Source organism: Suillus bovinus, assembly GCF_016758785.1.
Source record: "Suillus bovinus strain UH-Sbo-P2 chromosome Unknown EDB93scaffold_119, whole genome shotgun sequence".
NCBI lineage: Eukaryota > Fungi > Basidiomycota > Agaricomycetes > Boletales > Suillaceae > Suillus > Suillus bovinus.
Window position 1 is genome coordinate 45,032 of NW_024542175.1, and position 19,202 is coordinate 64,233.

The 19,202-nt window shown below is 46.0% G+C and overlaps 6 protein-coding genes across 6 annotated transcripts; 4 read left to right on the forward strand and 2 right to left on the reverse strand.

Moving 5' to 3' along the window:
- Positions 1-115: 115 nt before the first annotated feature.
- EDB93DRAFT_1256346 (uncharacterized protein) lies at positions 116-3,013 on the forward strand (the record flags this gene model as incomplete). The annotated part of the gene is made up of 6 exons (XM_041453938.1): positions 116-209; positions 1,238-1,434; positions 1,886-2,381; positions 2,450-2,526; positions 2,577-2,625; positions 2,670-3,013. The coding sequence occupies 6 exons, from the start codon at positions 116-118 to the stop codon at positions 3,011-3,013; spliced, it is 1,257 nt and encodes a 418-aa protein (XP_041301664.1).
- A 2,455-nt stretch (positions 3,014-5,468) lies between these two features.
- On the forward strand, positions 5,469-6,638 carry EDB93DRAFT_122734 (uncharacterized protein). Its single transcript, XM_041451236.1, has 4 exons — positions 5,469-5,705; positions 5,760-6,074; positions 6,133-6,255; positions 6,305-6,638. Exons 1-4 carry the CDS (start codon positions 5,610-5,612, stop codon positions 6,476-6,478), a joined length of 708 nt encoding a protein of 235 aa, XP_041301665.1. The 5' UTR covers positions 5,469-5,609; the 3' UTR covers positions 6,479-6,638.
- A 532-nt stretch (positions 6,639-7,170) lies between these two features.
- EDB93DRAFT_122616 (uncharacterized protein) lies at positions 7,171-7,994 on the forward strand. The gene is made up of 2 exons (XM_041451216.1): positions 7,171-7,318; positions 7,381-7,994. The coding sequence occupies exons 1-2, from the start codon at positions 7,252-7,254 to the stop codon at positions 7,647-7,649; spliced, it is 336 nt and encodes a 111-aa protein (XP_041301666.1). The 5' UTR covers positions 7,171-7,251; the 3' UTR covers positions 7,650-7,994.
- Positions 7,977-10,832, reverse strand: EDB93DRAFT_1243449 (condensin complex subunit 2/barren; the record flags this gene model as incomplete). Its single annotated transcript, XM_041452144.1, has 8 exons — positions 7,977-8,009; positions 8,061-8,306; positions 8,355-8,644; positions 8,697-8,820; positions 8,873-9,159; positions 9,212-9,739; positions 9,789-10,353; positions 10,407-10,832. 8 exons carry the CDS (start codon positions 10,830-10,832, stop codon positions 7,977-7,979), a joined length of 2,499 nt encoding a protein of 832 aa, XP_041301667.1.
- Positions 10,833-11,483: 651 nt separating this feature from the next.
- Positions 11,484-16,206, reverse strand: EDB93DRAFT_1182871 (DNA polymerase family B-domain-containing protein). The gene is made up of 24 exons (XM_041450700.1): positions 16,023-16,206; positions 15,834-15,970; positions 15,710-15,781; positions 15,577-15,656; positions 15,416-15,526; positions 15,229-15,364; positions 15,049-15,161; positions 14,905-15,002; positions 14,688-14,848; positions 14,394-14,636; positions 14,077-14,342; positions 13,633-14,026; positions 13,426-13,577; positions 13,258-13,374; positions 13,087-13,210; positions 12,864-13,027; positions 12,716-12,810; positions 12,583-12,668; positions 12,476-12,535; positions 12,369-12,425; positions 12,171-12,320; positions 11,991-12,119; positions 11,797-11,933; positions 11,484-11,744 (listed from the first exon to the last, which is right to left on the reverse strand). The coding sequence occupies exons 1-24, from the start codon at positions 16,073-16,075 to the stop codon at positions 11,631-11,633; spliced, it is 3,249 nt and encodes a 1,082-aa protein (XP_041301668.1). The 5' UTR covers positions 16,076-16,206; the 3' UTR covers positions 11,484-11,630.
- Positions 16,207-18,241: 2,035 nt separating this feature from the next.
- EDB93DRAFT_1108753 (uncharacterized protein) lies at positions 18,242-18,589 on the forward strand (the record flags this gene model as incomplete). Its single annotated transcript, XM_041447881.1, has 1 exon — positions 18,242-18,589. One exon carries the CDS (start codon positions 18,242-18,244, stop codon positions 18,587-18,589), a length of 348 nt encoding a protein of 115 aa, XP_041301669.1.
- Between the last annotated feature and the right edge of the window lie 613 nt (positions 18,590-19,202).

The following is a 19,202-nucleotide window of genomic DNA, read 5'->3' on the forward strand; positions in this document are numbered from 1 at the left end:
CGTCGACAGAATCGCAAAGCTCTTCAACCATTTTTGACTTGAAGAGAAGGCCACTAGTGCATCCTGCCTCCCAGAACTCAAGGATATCCCTTCCGGTGAGCATTTCGGACTTGTCATGTCAAGTTTTGCCTCCACATTCGGTGGACTACTGGACATCAAGACTGAAGACTCGGAGTCACCAGTTGAGCTTGATATGACCGGTGTAAAGAGTAAATCTCTGGTGGGCTCAGCAGAAATTGTACTACCTAGTCAACAATGTTTAGGTAGATCTTAGCACGACCTATGCTGCTATACTTGCAGAGCAAGTGCATTCGATCCTAAAGGGATTGCTAATTGGTATTAGTAGTAAAAATCTGTCAGTAATGCAAAGAACAGAATGTCTGATGCTGCAAAATGATGTCCGAAGGTACTTATCCAATGTCTGAAGCCAAAGTGCAATGTCCGAGATTTCGGACTTTTGGACTTCACGATAATAGGTCAGGAAACTTTATAATGAGTGTCAGATTGCGAGCGGTATGCGCGAGTATAACAAGTGACGGAGTATGACGGTGAACGAATGATAATATTTCGCAATGCAACTAAGAACTACTGAGAATATTCTGGGTGATCTGCAGAGTCGGGAAACAGGCTCCTAACTACTGGATGATGATTGTTATGGGTCACTACAGAGTATTTAAGTAAGTACATAGAAATTCGGAATACTACAGGCGAAGATAGTAGTGAATATATTTCAGGGTCCGATATCCTATGTAATAAGACATGAGGTACTGCGGACATGTAATAATGTGGTATGAATGTCAGAAAACTGTGCACGGGAATAACTACACACCTAGTGAGGCTAGTTCAGGATGGACAGGACATGGGATGGACAAGTGCGCACAAAGTGCGATTGGCCGATGTGATGTCCGAAGGTCTGATGCAGCCAGATCCTGATACGGAGTGGCTCGGACATGTGCGAAAGTGCGTCGGACATGTGTGCATATGTTTTGGGTGTTGACATGAGTATGAAAATATGTGGTTTTCGAGCCCAACACCATGACCATCGCTACACCGGCCCCAGGTTGCTCAAGGTGCTAGGTGGCGAAAGTGATGTAGTTGACCTTGCCCTGCTGTCTGCGAGGTCTGAAATGCTCGAAGAACTTAATATTGACCCACAGCTTCTTTCTCAGCCTCAGGTGCCCCTCAATACACAGGCCATCACTGCCCTGCCCTCCTACAACCACTACAATTCCCATAGCAGAGGTTGCTAATGCCAGCAAGGCCTTGGCCATCGTTCCAACCAAGAAGCACAAGGCGGACAACATCATTTTCATCTCTGAAAGTGAGCCTGAAGATTCTGGCGAACCAAGGGTTTCAGCATGCAAGCGGCCCCACAAAATTGTGCGTCATTTGACCACCACCAGTCCTGATGCTTCTGCATCGCCATCAAATCAGGTAAGCCCACTTCTTCCTCTTTCAAAAAGCTTCATTTCCCTCCCTATTTACTTGCTCTCTACACGGCCTCGTATGAAAAACTTCATTTTCCTCTCATCTACTTCTACTTACACGGCCTCGTATGAAAAACTTCATTTTCCTCCCATTTACTTCTACTTACATGGCCTCGTATGAAAAACTTCATTTTACTCCCATTTACTTACTCTCCACATGGCCTCGTATGAAAAACTTCATTTCCCTCCCATTTACCTACTTACATGGCTTCATATGAAAAACTTCATTTTCCTCCCCATTTACCTACTCTTACATGGCTTCATATGAAAAACTTCATTTTCCTCCCATTTACTTACACAGCCTCATATGAAAAACTTCATTTCCCTCCTTCCTCCTATACTATACTTCATTTCCCCCTTATTTTCTTCAATTCACGCCCCACTGAACTTGTTGGCAGATGACTTTGTCAGCCACACTGGACCACTTTCTCAAACCAAGAAGCCGGCTGCCATACTGCAAGGCTCCCTCACATCATCAACTTCCTGAGGTCACTCCCAATTCCACTCCCCCTGTCACGGCAGTCGACGGTCCTGTCACCACCACCATCAACAGCACCGCCACTACTCTTGCGCCCATTCTGAAGCCTCCAGGGATGTCCTGTTCCCAGCACTTCTTCACAATCGCGACAAGCATTGATGCCCACGCCATGGAAATCTCCTCCAGTGTTGAGTTTCATTTATTTATAGACATGAGGGTGGAATTTGCATGGATATCTTTTAAGATGATGCCCAAACAGTGGGCTGTAGCTACAGAGTCTTACAACAACCGCCTAGAGGAGAAGAACTGCACTGATGGGCACAAAACAGTGAGAAAGAACCCCCAGGCCCTTCTCCGAAAGCTCGGTGACATCAAAGTGGTCGTGATGAATCACATCGCAAAGAACAACTTTAAGTGTGAGTCTTGGCGCTACCTCACTGGCACTCTTTCTAACTACCAACTACTAACTAATTATACTATACAGCTTGTTCCAGCTCAGAAAAATTCTGGAGAAGACACTGTCATGTCATTGAGCTCATCAAGACCGAGTCAGGGAAGAAGGTGCACAAGTCTTTTAAAACCTTGTTGCATTTTTTCTGACCTGTTTTCAGATTTGCAAGGCCCACACATGCTCCCGCTGCAAGACAATCATGTACCCCAGTCAGAGAACTCAGGGTACAATCATTGACAGGGGTTTTGTGCAGATGGCGCCAAGCAGGTGTCCCAGAATGAGCCACCTCTGCCCTGGCCACAGCCACCAGGCATCTTCTCAGATGGCAAGCGCTTCCACCCGCGTGCCTTCCTTGAAACGGTCAAGCAAATATATGAACAGGTATTCCTTCGACCATCCGGTGAAAGTCCTGCACTCGAGCAGGAAGCATTTGCGACGATGCTGCTTGACCAGTTGACTACACTTGATTCAGGGACAGTGCTGTTCAAGTTGTATGAGGAGCTTGAGATCGACACAACGACACCAGACGCACTGTTGACGGTGCACAATGGCGCCAAGCACCTTCACATCGAGTACCTCCAGGAGCACTGGGCCTAGTGTAGTTATTTTTGTTTTTAAATCATTTGACTTTTTCTTTAGCTACTCCCCCTCGCTACTAATCTAATGACTCCTTTTATTTGTATTTACATTTAGTACCCTCGTTATTCCAGCCCCTTGCTCCCCTCATTATCCTTTTCCCGCTCCTTCCACAATGAATTAGCCCCATGCATACTTCCCTTCTCCCTTTATATCACGTGACTTTTACATTGGTCTCGCAAATGGTCGCTCATGTGCACGACCATTTTGGCGTCAGGTGAGACCATTTTTGGTCGACCCCTTCGCATGGCGAAGTTGCCCATTAAAGCTCGTCTTTGTGTCACGTGCCATCCTGGCATCACAGGCTGACCGAACCTCCCACCGCACTAGTGCTCGTCGCGTACGACAACGAGCTCGATTGAATAAAATATTGTATCTAGGCTTTCACGTGGTGCGAATAACATCATTTCAATTGATTTATGCTCTTGCAAGTTGGAACCATTGAAATATTGAACATTGACATAAAATTGTCTAAAAGTGACCACCGTGACGGAGTTGGTCGGCATTTCAATGCAAAGATTCAAGAGGGTGACAGCAGTGCAATGTCAGAAATGCGCACGAATAACTAGTGAGTACTGGGGAGGGGGCAGGGTAGTGAGCATACTGACCTCAGGCATGGTTTCGACTACATATATCCAAGACGCCGTTGCGGGGGCAGCGGGCACTTCAGGCAGCGGGCAGCTTTGTCATTCAACTCCGCTTGAACAGAACACTCAGTATACTCAGGTCGTACCCGAGCCTTGCACACAATACCAATGTTCCTTCTGAATAATTGGCCAGATCGCCCCAGTGGACAATATCTTAACCAGAAAAATGAAATGGTCTGAAGTCAAGCCAGGAATAATGCGACTGTGAAATGTAGATTGTGTATGGTGTGCAGACGGTCTTGAATTGTCAACACATCGTCACGTCTTACCTTTTTGCTGTGCAGCGACGTTCCCCATCCTTTTAGATTCTAGACTTACTCAGTCGTCTCCCCCTCCTTGCAGGTGCTACCCTTGCGATTCCGATAGTCAATGGTCATGGATATTCAAATGACATATCGTAACCTTCTACAGGGTATATATCCCAAAGCTCGTAACTATGTGTAAATGGCGCGGTTCGCGGCGCTGCATTACAGGCTTGCGGTCAACGCATACATTCACTGCATCGCGCTGTGCCCTCCACACGGGCTACATTCATTTAGGTATGAAACCAGAAAGTTTACTGTCATCTGATACATTGACAGGCTATTCAAACCTTTCTTTGAGACATCACCTCACCCGGGCCGTTTTCCCGCCCAGTCCCGAACGGAATATGACCCGTTCCGTGGTCGAACGAGAGCATCACGTACAAATTCACTTCCGCCGAGGCAACATCGAGAGCAACATTGCTCTCTGCTTACTAATTCAAGGAATATTTGATGGTACTCATCCGATTTCAATGGTTCACTTACTAGGAGACTAACCACAGCTGGACAGCTTAATTATATCATTCATAATTTCATATCTGTTGTGGGGTTGAAAGAGAGGGCCCCTATTCGATCCGTAAGCCTTTACGCTAACTTTGTCACCATCTCTTGGGGATCCTGTTCCCAAATCTGTAACACTTTGGCACAATATAACTACAAGATACCGCCTTCCTGCCAAGTCACGTATGCAAGAAACCTGATCTCCTGTGCCGACGATCAGAAATATCATGCCAGAATAAGACGGAAGATTTAGCGAAATGTTTTATCCTGCCATGGAGGCTTTTGTGTCAATGGAAGGTGTGAAACAACCCTACTTTACACTCGTAAGTGAGAAAATTGCACTTTGTGTGTTCACGGTCTGAGCTGATTCATGTCCAGAGTCATCTATAAAGGACAATTGTGCTATCCCAGCTTCTGACTTCAGTCTCAAAGGTGTCACTTCGGGTCACCGGTATGTTCGGCCTTCCGCAAGCTGTAACGATTTACAGCAACTTGAAGCTTATGGCCCCCGAGGAGAGTGACTATGCAATTTATCGGTGTGCGCTAGATTTGGTATATTCAAGGATTACTGAATGATGCCACGTGTCGGCGCAAAACTTGACCGACGAGGTTCATAAAGGACCGCAAGAGTGATCCTCAGACATACAGTATCCATCACACATGTCCTTTAACAACGCCAATACCTTTTTTTTCGACAGGCTTGCTACCTCTGAAGTACCCGGTTCGTTGAACGGCGGGACGATTTGGGTAGCTCCGCCGGAAAATCGTAAATTGCCTGGTAATGTCAGTCACCTCTTTTTTTGGAATGTCAAATCTTCAAATTAACCATCCTCGAAGTCTCCTCGCGCTGCAGGATTCCTGGAGCTGCCTCCGCAGCCTACTTCGGAGCCTTTACTGAATTGGGATGCCTTTTCAACTCTCGTTAGCACTTTCGACAGTCGCATCACGTTAGCGACGTGTGATTGTGAAGTGCAGCAGTACGCGCTCCCGGTAGAATCATCTGCAAACCCCAATACGGTTGTGCAGGTGATGGAAATGGTGAGTTCATGGTTCGTTAGGCGAGTCGGCGAAAACCCATTTTTTTGGTAGCCAAACCACGCGGAGCTCATGTCATTGTACGTTTCTGACACCGCAGATGGTGTATACGGAGACTCTGGGAACGATCTCAGTGAGATCAGCCAGGTTGCTCTATTAGAGAGCCAGGTAAGTTTTTTTTGTCTTGTCTGATTGAATACGCTCTTACCCAACTTGTACAAGGATACCGGGGCAAGTAGCCACTTGAATTTCAAGAATCCTGCCGACGATTTGGAACAAGATCTCCAGCTTGCCATTGTTCCGACTGACACCGCTACTTTGGTTCCTCAAAGAGTGTATCAGCCGCGAGGAGAAGCTGAACGAGAGAAGTACGTACACACGGCGAATTTATCTCTTCCTATCTTCTTCTACGCAGAGAAGCCAAATGAGCTGGGTATAACCTTGGAAGAGATCCTCAAAAAAAATTCCAGACGTCTTAGCGATAGGGACGACCTGATGTTTGAAGGCGGCGGCCAATCTATCTCAGTGAGAATAGAGGTCTATCAGGAACATTGCGATCTGTATCTTGTGAGCTGATTGCGAGCTTGAATAACAGTGGCCTGGTTATCCTCCCTGGAATCGTCAGCTTCTTACCAGAGACTATCGCAAGACACCAGGACCCATCACGAAAGCAAAGCTTGCAAAGAGCCTTGCCAACTACATACGTAAATTCATGCAGGCGAGACTTGACGCTTATCTCGAATTATTTTCATTGATATTTTCTCCAGAAAATGACGACTCACTGCATGGAGGCTGACTCTGATCCCATGTGGAGGATTAGTCCCCGTCACATAAAATTCGAAGATCTCATACTCGTCAGTTTGAATCATGTGTCACAAGGGAGTTGGCAGCCTCAGTTACGACTTCGACGACAGATGCGGGGTGCATCCAGCATAGTCTGATAAACTCTGAGGCTCGTTTCATTTTTTCAGGGAGAAGGTATCATTTTCTCAGGCTCACTTTGGCCCCCGCTACCGGATTATTTCTTATCTCTTTCAAGTCCCATGAGCACCTATATCTCTTCGCAGCTTTTACGGATAGACACGCCAGATTCATCCTATTGCAAGTTGCTACTTCCTTCATATTAAACATGTTGTGCATTATGTTTTCCGTCTTCTTGTTTTCGTAGCTATTCATCATACCACAATTATCAATCTACAATTCTGAACTCTTGACAACTTGGAAGAGGGTCTACGGTTTTCAATGAAAGTCGAAGCCCGAAATGTACTTATATCCTTATCGCCTGATTTTTGACTTCCGAGTAACTTCCGAGAAGCGTCGTTCTTCCATGTCGTTGTACTTGATGAGCAAACCCTTTTGGTCGTTAGCTTATTTCCCCACGTCTTGTACTACTACTTTGGATGGCACAGGTGACAAGGTTGCTCATTATTCTTCACTGGACAAGGAATCGAATGTTGTATGTATGACAAGAGTCACTGAATTGACAGACCCTTGTACATATCAACAGAAACGCTCATATAGCTGGGGGGGGGGATTCAAGTTTGTATCTTAAGCGTCCCCAAGACTAAATTATCAAAGCTCTGTTTACTGCCAGAGAGCCGCCTCTTTCTCTTTCTCTCTCTCTCTCTCTCACTCTCACACTCTCTCTTTTCATCTTTCGGCTCTTGCTGTATTATTTGCCATTGTAGCAATCTCCACATCACCACTGCCCATCATGAATCGTGGAACAGTCGCTATCGCTGTTGTACAACACCAAGTTACGCTCATACAACTGGTACAAGGTACGTATCCAGTCACCAAAATTGTTCAAGAACAGGTTTCTTACTAGAAATTACCTGTACAGCTGCATCGGGCCACTCTCACCGCCGTCGTGATCAATGGCTAGATGTGTACACTTATACGCCCTTTGGCGATCACTTGTTCCTGGCTTCATCTGTCCCTCAGGCGCGCATCACTCCCTCAGACCTTCTTAGCGTCTTCCCGTTTCGCACCACCACTACGGATATGATTGAATTACCTGCACAGGAATATCAGGAGTTCCTGCAGCTGAAGGCCAAGAATCAGAAGAAACAGGAGAATTTGTGGCGTGCTTGGAAAGCCAAGTTACGCTGAATATAGTCCGTTCTACGAAAAACGTCGATTTATTTTGCAGGCTGTGGATTGAGAAATTGCTTGTATTTTTAACACTATCGTCCCCCCACCCCAGATTGTATAGATACCACCTCACGACACCGTTAAACTGTAGCCTTAGTATCTGAATTCGAAATTGTAGCTTGGTAGAATTTTTATTCATCTCGTCCATTCGGCCGCCGGTATACAACAGATTATCATATGATCAAATCAGCGGAATAAAGCAAGAACACAGAAATGGCCTAGTAGCATATGGGAATAAAAATATTGGTAAGTCCACAGCAGGCCAAGAACTACATCGGTCTGCAGCTAAGCTGTGATAGCATCCGGGTCTCTAAATACCTATGGGTGCAAGGGGTCAGTGACGATCAATGAAAATAGCAGTGGGCGCACTTTTAAAGTCCATATATCCCCCACTTTGTCTCTGTCTTCAGAGTCCATGGCTTCATTCTCTTCCCCGCCTGGAGAAGTCTGTAGCTTCAACCCCTGCTCATTAGCGAGGTGCAGTAAACATATGAAACAGAAGCTTGTGCTGATCTCTTCCATCTTGTCCTTCGGATATGATTTCTGTAATCCGGAAATAACTGAGCTGAAAACTCTATGTTCTTCGGGGTTAGTAAGAGGCGTGTCATCAACGTCCTATAAGCTGGTGAGCAGAAAAGGAGGGGTGACTCAAAAGAAACAAACCATATTGTCGTCTTCTTCGCCCTCCTTCGGCTTCCCAACCTTAATGTCCAAGCCTTTCCAAATGTTTTCTTTCAGCTTCCTCACATCTACCCGTTTGGCACGCTTGGCATAATTGACAAATTCTGGTCGAACCCGCCGCGTCTGACCTTGCGTGGCAGCCAAGAGGTCCTGCTCTCCAGCATCCTGCAGCGCAGCACCGTCGCCATCAAAACCATCATCAAAGCCGGGGCCGTCATCATAGTCATTGTCAAAGAACTGGGTATTGAAGGGTATATTGAGTCCATCGCCGTCTTGCGGAGCAATGAGTTTGAAACATAAAGCGCGAATATACAATATTCTTACTTTCATCATTTTGAGCCGCAGCACGTTCTGCAGCTTGGTTCGCCGCAGCCTGTGCCCAAAATTGCTCGTCGACCTCTCCATCGCCGTTCTCATTAAACCTGACAGGTTGTCCACGCATCTTCAACTGAGGATGTACAGATGTCAGCTCATGCCCTCATGTCAACGATCGCACGTACTGAGAATTTGGGCTTTAGGAAAAGGGTGACAAGTTGCCTGCTTGAGAAGTGCATGTCGTCAGGAAGAATATGTTCATCACGCTTCTCCTCCTTCGCTTTGCGGCCGCCCCGACCCTTCTTGCCAGTTTTTGAACCACTGTAGCTCGGTAAAGTGATACCAGCCCCCCGCGTGACTTTCGCAAACATTTCCTTTGCTATCGTCTTGACGTCTTTCTCAGCAGGCGTCAGGAAATCGATCTTGAATGCTTCCTTCTTCTCTCGCCGTGGTTTGGGAGCATCGGCCTCTGCTGTAACGCAACGCCATTAATATCGCACATCTGAGTTAGCTGAAGGACTCACGTTTCCGAACCACTTTCCTCAGCTTCCAGTGTTCAGGACCCGCCCAGTTTTTCATGAAGTTTTTATCAAAGTAACCCATCATCGCGTTTTCTCCATCCGCGTCCGTTATGGCTATTACACGATCTGGCATGTTGGGCGCACGTCGTGGGTCGAAAGGAACAAATGCGCCTCCTGGCCGTACCGCATGTCGTTGATCACCTTCAGCGCTGACCGACCCATTCTCGCCGCTCCCATAGTCACCCCCTCCGAAGGCATCCCCACCATCATACTCATCATCGACAGCTTGATCGCCCTGGAAGAAATCCTGGCCACCACCATCACCATCCACATCCATGGGCGCATCACTGGCGCCGTAGTCTCCGAAGCCCGGATCATTGTCGTTTTCATCGTCAGGTTCATTATTGACTGTATCATCACGATAAAGAGACTCATCAAACGTGCGATTACTGTCCTTGGCGAATGAGAAGTCGGCCAATGAATGGGAGATCGCCTTATCGTCAAGAACATCTAAGTCAGGAAAGAATTGGCCTAGTATAATGGTCAGTATTTTACTATCGAAGAGAACTTTCAAACACACTTCGGAGGTAACTGATATCCACATGTTCTTCCTGCTCCTCCTCATCCTCCTCATCTTCCGCCACTCGGCCCATGGAATCACTCGCGTCAAAGACGACGCGCATGCCACCATCACTTCCAACCCCTAAACTAAGGTGGTTCATTAACAGGCCCTGTGCGCCCCCCTCATCGAAATCTTCGCAAGTTTTGCGGAAAAGGGGGTCAATGCCGAGGTCGAGTTCCAGCTTCTTGCTGTGCAGTTGCGAGGCATCTTTAGCAAGGGTCGAGTCGGGTCGGTGCGATTTTTTCTTTTTCTTCGCCTGTGTCGCGTCTTGACTATCAGGATTGTCCGACAGCGCTTCATCGTCTTCTGCACCGACCATGCCCTCGTTGGCAAGGTTGCTCAGCAGTTTGCCTGTTTCTGTGCCAACTGAGTCGACTCGGCTCGTCCAGATTTTAACGCAGCCATCGAGGGTACATGAAGCGCGCTGGAAGTTGATGGAGTTGTCGATGTTGTTTCGGAGTAGCGACATATCATGGAAGTAATCGATTAGCGCGAAGCTCCACGAGTTCGCAGCATTAATTTTCTGGAGATTACAATGATAAGCAGCAGAATCTATTTACACGTTAATACACGCACGTTGTCTGTCGCCATCTTCATCCATTCCTCAAAGTTGGAGCTCATGACGTCTAGGGGTACGTTGATGACAGGAGGAGGGGCCACAGAGTTGAGCTGCTGTTGCTTCAGCTTCGCCTGTGCAGCTTTGGAAGATTCTGTTTGATCTTGACGCTCTGTCGAAGGCCCAGCTTCCGCGTTTTCCATGACGGCTAGCTTATTGCTCTTCCTCCGCCTGCGCTTCTCAGCTGCATCGTCATTAATGTTGACCGCCCGTAGTGGAAGGCGTCCAGAGTCAGAGTGTGATTCATTGTCGCCACCATAGATGTCACTGATCCGTTTCTTGCTGCCTTGTCGAAGCGTCGGTCTTGGTGTATCTGGTTCAGTGTCACCGGCTGAGTCCGAGTCATGATTATCTGCATCAGCAATCCTGGCGCGTCGCGTATTCATTTTTCGTTTGATTTTGTGTCGACCGTCCTTGATGCTGTCACAAAATTAGCTTGCTGTTACCGTCGATTCAATGGTAGTGTTTACTGTTCAACAACGGTGTAGTCACTGTAGTGTGATTCTTAGAGCACGTGATACACACGCAACGCGTCCTGTCACGGAGTCACTGGTCACTCACATCGATCTGCATTAACAAGGGAAACGCCCCAGTTAGAGCTAGTTTGTCGGAAAAAAGTTCCCAGTGTTTTAAGGCCTTGCAAGACATTTTAATGCAGTTGGCAGACACGGGCCAGAATCTCAACAGGTTGTCCGGGGATTCACCAACGGGTGATGCACATTGTACATCGCACAAGGTGACTGTGATCTGATGCATCCTTTGCGGAAACAGTTGGATGTTTGGATGCAGATGATGTTGTGGCAAGTGACAGGGCACGGATTTCTGCTTCCACCAAATGAGAGATGCCCGGAGGATCGGGGGTAGAACAAGTAGGAGTAGGATATGGCAGTCGACTCATATGAGGAACGGTCGAGCACCACGACCCTCTAACTATTAGTGCGTATACAATCCAAAGGGCGCCGCCAAGGCTGGTGCATACTATGCATGGAATGGATTGGTCTTGGTAAAAGCAAATTGTCTGCCTCAAGCTCCCAGTGGCCAAGGATCAGACGTTTAACCCAGTGCCTGCAACCGCTGTAGATATCAGGTTACACCACACTGGAAGAAAACATTCATATGACGATTTATGATACAAGAGTGCAGAGAAACCAAGCGAAAGAGAAATAATGATACATTGATATCGACTACCACAGATCTGCATCGAACCGCTCGAGGACAGAGTTCGCATCTTCTACGTCCTTTTGCGCCTTCTTTCGCATGTAGAATATTGGACAATCCTTGCTCGAACATAGCACATCCTATCAACCGCAGCGTCAGTGACAGTCAAAGCAAAAATAGACATAACCTCACTTGATGCAAAGAACCCTGACAACGTTGGCATTGCGTCCACAATCGCGAGAACCGTACTTGCAGCTGCGACGCGCTTGTGATTTGCTTTTGATATAACTCCCCGATTTTTGGTCGACAGTTATTGCACACGGCACCATCTGTAGCAAAGGCGAGTAGTGAGATATAGGATCAGAAAATTGCTTGTTTCGGCTCACTTTTTACGCTGTTATTTGACCGCAGTGGAGTTTTGCACCCAAGACATGTTACAGTCTTCACTGCGAACTTCATCAGACCGCCAACTGTCGGAGTTGCGATCTGGATTGTCCTGGTATGCGCGCCAGATACTGTGGAACATATCAAAAGACCACCTTTGAGCAGCCAATGAAGCGACTTACACAACGATGCTGCTTTCTCACCCAGGATGGGCTCAAAAATTCTCATAAGAGGATTTGAGAGCTGGTTTTCGAGGTAGTACTTAGTATCGATAGGAATGTTGTTCTCCAATACATAAAGGGGATCCTCGGATTTTTCGTACGCAGCAGCACCTACTCCCAAGTTAGCATAGGATGATTTTGTTTGACATAAAATTCGACCTTTAATGCCCTTCACAATAACGTAGGCGACACGGTCACCCAAGGCAGGTGCAGAACCTGACCATGGATATCAGGACTTATATCGGACGACTGCTTCAGTCACAAACCTGCGTCACGTTGCCGCATGCGCTCTGCCAACTCTACATGGGCTTGCTTCGCAGCATAGTCTGCAGACATTAGAGAACCAGCCAGTTCTCATTCAAAACTCACATACCTGCTTTAGCTAGAGCCTTTGTAATCACCAGTTGAGACATATCGACCTTGTTCTGCAGAAGATCTGATATGATGCGCTTTGTATACCTGGTACAGTTGAGCTAGCAACCAAAAGATAAAGAGTGTATACTCACTCCTCAGCTCCTCTGACGTCGCGATCGATCAACATCTTATGTAGGCAAGTTTCAATGACCGTCGATACTAGTCGACAGTTGTCTCTCCGGACCGTCTAGATTCCATAATTCAGTATATCCACGATAAACTACTAAAGACAAAACAAACTTCGATCCCCTTTGAGTCCATCTTGTCCCACTTGTCCGGCTTTGTCCAGTAGAGTCCAGCGTACCGCTTCTTACTGATGAGAAGATATGGGTAATACACTTTCTCGAACTCAAGCTTGATAGGTCTGACAAATTTTGTCGTCACAAAATCTGCCGCCTCCGCTCCTGTAGAAGATTGTAAATCGCATGCAAGTTAGGAAGTTAGGTTTCTGATCGGCACTAACCAAGAGCCATGACCTTTTCCAGCTCCGCAGGCCCGAACTTGACCATGACAGAGTCGGTGTCACCATAAATCACTTCTGCATTATAAGCGTGTCCATTATTGATGGAGAACTCTGCTTCGACTTCCTAAAAAGGGTTATTGATCAGGTGTTCACTGGAGGACTACGACTTGCCTGCTTAGTCTTCTCGATCATCTGACGCCCATATGCCGTCACACTGGAGGAGATAGGAAGGCAAGGCAATTTTCCAATCGTCGCACCAGTGAATCCATAAACAGAGTTAGCACTGATCTGCAATTCAATGAGATCAGATAGGATCATTGTACTTGCTGAACACAGCACCTTCAACGCAAGCTGACGACCATCCAAGACTGCACGCTTGGATGGATCGGTCTCCTTCTTGAGATCTGCCTTCGCACGCTTACGAGCAGAGATCAAATCTTCCAAGACAGTAGGTAGTAGACCTTTTCGTTTTGTCGTGGTAGCAAAGAAATCTAACCAGAAGCATTAGCCGATTGATCTGAAAACCGCATATTCAACAGCTCATACCATTATTGGGAGTTTGGATATAGTCTACGTCCTTGACAAGCTGCAAGCGATCAATGGTACTTTTTTCGAGGAGCGTCGTATAACACAAATTATGTGCCATCATGATAGACGGATACAAAGAGCTGAAATCAAGAGTTGCAATCGGTGTATCGTAGTAGCCCTTTTTTGGCTCGATGACAGTGGCACCTTCGTACTGCTCATCCGAGCCCTCGCCCTTCAATACAGGAATGACATATCCCTCTTCATTGGCCTTGCGAAATAGCTGGGAAAGCACCTTAATGGACTGGCCACGAGAAAGGAGGTAGTTAAAGGGAACGCCCGTGACACGTGCCATCTCAGTGTAGTTGACGAAGCACATAAGCTTGTCCATCAGTCGCTGGGGGAGATATGCATCCTGTAGCAATTATAAACATGACAAAGATGACACAATAATGACTCGATCACCTTCAAACAGTAGACGGCCAACCGACGTCTGGACTCCGGAGTACCATTCTGCAACTCTGTGATAACGGAGTGATGCACATCCTCCTTTTGCTCACCAAGGAATTGCGCACAGACAGAGTTCAGGGTATAACTACGTAGCTTGTGTTCACGTTGCATGAATTGCAAGACGTCGAGTTGTAGTCGACCTTCTAGCTCTGTATCTTTGGAATCGCGCTGCCCGTATGCCTTCGAAGAGAAATGCGTTTCCTTCGTTTGAGTTTTGGAACCTTTTAAGACAAAATGAATATAATCATATCACACCAAACAGACATGGTTACCTTTCATGCGACCAAGAAAAGGGAACTTGTTCGCCTTGAGATGCTTTGCTCGATCCATGAGATACGGAAAATCGAAGTTTGCGATGTTGTACCCGATGACAAGATCCGGGTCAACCTCTTCAACGAAGTCTCGCCAGGCCTGCAACATCTCAGCCTCGTCGTCAAACGACATCACTTGTGAGCCGACGATGTGTGAACATGTATTCAAGGTGAAAATATTACGAATGAATGGCTTGGTCTCGCCTTGAAATCCAGCGATGAGCGAATACATAGAAAAAACTTAAGGTCCCATACCTTGTCTCGTCACCATGTTAGCAATCTGGATGACTGGATCAATCTGTGCCTCGGGAAAAATGCCCTTCCGTCCAGCACACTCAATATCGAAGCTTAGTATGCGAAGAGGTGCAAATTTCTGCCAGTTTTCTTCTGGTGGGTGCGAGGTGAAGGCATCCCACCTGGCGCAAAATGTCATCAGATATTCATAAACGCCGCAAAACAGAGTCAAAATTACCTGACTTTAAGCTCGATTTGACATGTGGATTTCTTGTCTTTCTCAGACACAAGTTTGTATTGACCGGCAGGAATCTCGATCCAGTTCATGCCTACAACCTGCAGAAGTGTCATTTCAAAGTTCTCGCAACACGTGTCTCCATACCTTGGTATCGATCATGAAACGCAATGTGTACGCGATGTTACTCTCAAACGTTGAACAAGGTTGTCCGGTGGGGAAAAGGTCTCGAAACCCACACTCGCCCCTCTCAAACAATCGTATTAGCCAAAGAACAATAAGTACATGCGTAAAACGTTGGTGCAGAACAAAAAAAAAAATACTTATCTCGAATTTTCGGGAGATTTCTCGGTTCGGATATTGTAATTTTCATGAAAAGGACCCAGTCGTCTCCACGATAGCCCCAAAGGCTGCGCCGCTTGACAATCTCTATTTGCTTCACGAAGTTGCCTTGAGCCTGTTTCTATAGGCAAGTTCAGCCATGATATACCTCATACGTAACCATGATGCATACGTTTAACTGGTCTGCAAATGCGTCAATATCTGACTCATCAAAGCCGCGAGGGACGGCGACGTAGAAGTAAGGAAGGAAACCAGTAACATATGCGAGTACGCTATTTCCGTCCTGCAATGTAATTTGAGAGCTGGGTGAAAGCGCAAGTATAAAGAAGGTACCTCGGTCACCCCAAACAACCTCAGTACGATAGACCCGTTGCTGTAGTCTGTTGCTTCATCAATATCAATTTGCTGAAATACTGTAAGGGGTAGCGCCGTAAGTTGATGAGCGTGAGGCAACGTGTGCACGCACCAATACTATTCCGCTTCTCATTGATGGAGGGAAGATTCGGACGGGCCCAGCTATCAGCCCCACCCTCAGCAGCTGTTCGAACTATCAACAATCAAAGTTCTGGAGAGTTATACACGCTACATACCGACACCGTCATGTGCCCTGTCTTGACTCAGTTGTTCTAATACGTCTGCAAAGGACGAATCTTGCGCTCTCTGGGAGTTTGTTGGACCAAGTTTGCGCCTTTTCGCGGCAGGTTCGGAGTTTACATCCGGCTTGGTGCTGTCAAACATATATCTGAGTCAGAACGTCTGTGACGCGCTCTGATCCTTACCGCGTGCGCGCCATTGGGTGATTTTGCCGTGTGGAATTTGTCGAGCCAACCATAGTCGTATCTCAGTGGATGAGAGGAACAGTACAGACAACAGCGTGCCACAAGCGTGCTGGTAAACAGACGGATGTAGGTCTGACTAAATACCAATGGAGAAGACTTGACGGGACGCGTTTTGAATAGGAACGCACGTATGGTCGTATTTGTTTCGCTTATGTACACAATTCGTCATTATCTTGGTGTTGCGACCTGTTTACAACAACTACAGTGTAGAACCACTCCTTGACACAGCAAGTGTCAAATGCCCTCCTGTACACCAAACACCTTGAAACTCACAGTTTCTAAGCGCTAGAATGATAATAAATAGTTCGATACATACAACTGGGGTACTAGAATTTTAATAATTGACGATAATAATGTACAGGAGTGTATTTGAGCTTGGGCAAGTAATGTCACACGAAACGGTCCTTGACACACCTGTGACCAGTGTGACATCTCACTGCGATAACGCTATCACACGCGCGATGCACTTCGACACAAACCTCGCTAACTCTCAAATTCTTCTCCTGAATCCTCAGACTCTGTTTCATCATTCCGTGCCATATCCTCGAGAGAACGACACTATGGATGGAAATATGGCTGGGAATTTCTGAATTTCAGCGCGTTCATTGTTGATGCGTCAATACAAATTGACGTGTTTTTGGTTCCCACGCCCCTAAGTGCCTTGCTGTGTCACGCTTCAGTGGCCTCTGCATAATCTATGTTCGGACACAGCGAAATATCAATTCTTTTGCCACAATTTATGGTCTACACTTGGGTGAATGTGTCACCTACTGACTGATGTAGTTTTTGTAGCAACATGATAACCTGTATTGCCCAGTACATTGACTTTACAAAGTTGATGCTCCATTTTGAGCCACATTTCAGTGATGATCCATTCATATATGAAACATTGCTCAGTGAGATTGGCCAAAAAAAATTCATGCCTACTACATGTATCTATAGACCTAACTACAGAATCACAAGGTTGATCAAACATTAATTTAATGAGTTATGGCCAAGTGTGTCAAGGAATGATGGTGTGTCAACAAGTGGTTCTACACTGTACTAGATGTACCCACGAGTTCGTGCTCACCTAGTGTTCGTGCTTTGCTCTGGCACATGCAAATCATCACAAATCATTTTGGCATATAGAAAGGAAATGATTCTGCATTGTCAATGAGTATTTCTATGTCTTTCATTTTTTAAATAATTGTGTTGTGCAAGTGCTATGATACCATGTCATGAGTACCTTTAACAAATCATTATTCTTTCCTAAATCTTCCTAAGCGTCAATACACAGCGCCTAAGACAAACCCTAACCCTACTCTGAAAGTGTCTATCATTCCCGAAATACCTTTAGCACCCACAACACGTGTCTTCGATGTGACTGATGAAGAAGATGAGTTCTTTGATTGTGAATAGATTAGATTAGATATGATAAGATAAGATATGATCACATGATGCTTCTTTAATATTCTACGATGTTCTATGGTACGATTCCCTTTCCCTTTTTATGATTGGCTATTAGTTGTATCTCAGTTTCAATCTCAGTTTCAATAGTTGTATATAGGTAGCACATCTTGGTCGATAGTTCCTTAGTTCAAACCTCTTGTATCTACACTGTAGCAATCCAAGACGTACTTGCTCCTTTCCTCTTTTGTTGTGATAACCTTAGTCGAGTCCTAGTCTCTGCCCAAGTGTTAATTCGTTATTTGGGTTGTGACATACCATATACACCATTTGGAGACAATTTGGCATACTGATCAGTGTCGGAAAGGCAAACTCACACCAATTTTAACCTTGGAAGTGCTTAGAACATTGATCCTGACAGATATATAGCTAAAATGACAACTTCCGAGGTTGATTTGGCAGACTATTGATGTACAAGTGAAGGATATGTTATCTGGCGTGACAATCTACTACAAGACATTACATCATTTTAAAATCCCACCATGCCACAACTGGTGTTCTGCATTAGCTGAGGCATGAGGCTAACACAGAATTGAGTCTACGCTTGAGTAAGCAAAGTAGCGTGACTTTCCTTTGTTCCAACCCACATCAACAGTCAACTCAAAATCACTCATTATTACTTTCTCATTTCGTATAATCCAAACTCTGTCATTCTTTGCAATTCCTATACACTATAAATGCCCTTGCTAGCAGAAAACCCTAATTTAGCCATGGCCCCAGACTTTGAAGCAGAAGAATACGCGCTAGCTCATGCCCAACTCATGAATGAAACGACAGACGAACAACAAACTGCCGAAATTCTAGCTAACCTATGGGAAATTCAGAACAACGCAGACAAGCGTCAGTGGGAAGTTAGAATCCAAGAAGAAGCTCAGGCAGCAGAAGAAGAGCAAAGGCAAACTGCTGAAGCAGAAGCCCAGAAACAACAAGCCCTTCTCGCAGAAAAAGAAGCTGCCATATCTGAAGAACAAAAGAAGAACAAATCCAAATATGCACCAATCCGCAACATAGATGTTCCGTCCAATCCAATAATCCTCCCATGCCAGTATGCCATCTGAAAGATGAAATTGGGAGATTATTGTGAGCTATTCTATTTCACTAACACCGGCTTAGAAGAAGTGTCTTGCACCATGTTCACAGCCAATGAAGACACCCTCGTCATACTTCCCTCATCAGACGGGTTACACAAATGGATACCCACAGGTGCTGCCTGAGATCCCAAAGCTCAAATAGTCAAAGATGAGAATTTAACCTGGGAGCAATTCAATAAGGCAGCACCCCACATGGTGACTTCAATGAAAGATAATGGTTGGCCAGATGACAGGGTAGACATGCATATTGCCTTTTGGTCAGCACTACAGAACCATCGCTGGTGTCATGACTTCGACGTTCACAAACAACACGCCTTGCTTTTCTACCAAGCACAACAACAAAGAAGGTGGCACCTCACCATAGGCAGCGCGAACAGCTGGAGTCTAGCCAAGATCAATCAAGATCTCCTAGACGAAGCTTGCAAAATGATCTTCAATCAATTCAGAATGAACCAAATGTCACTACAGGTATGTTAAATAGCCTACTCGTTGTCGACATACACTAAAATTATGACTCCCTCTCCTTCCTCCGATTCACAATCACCGCTGTAGCGATGGTTGCGGTGTTGGGCTCAAAACC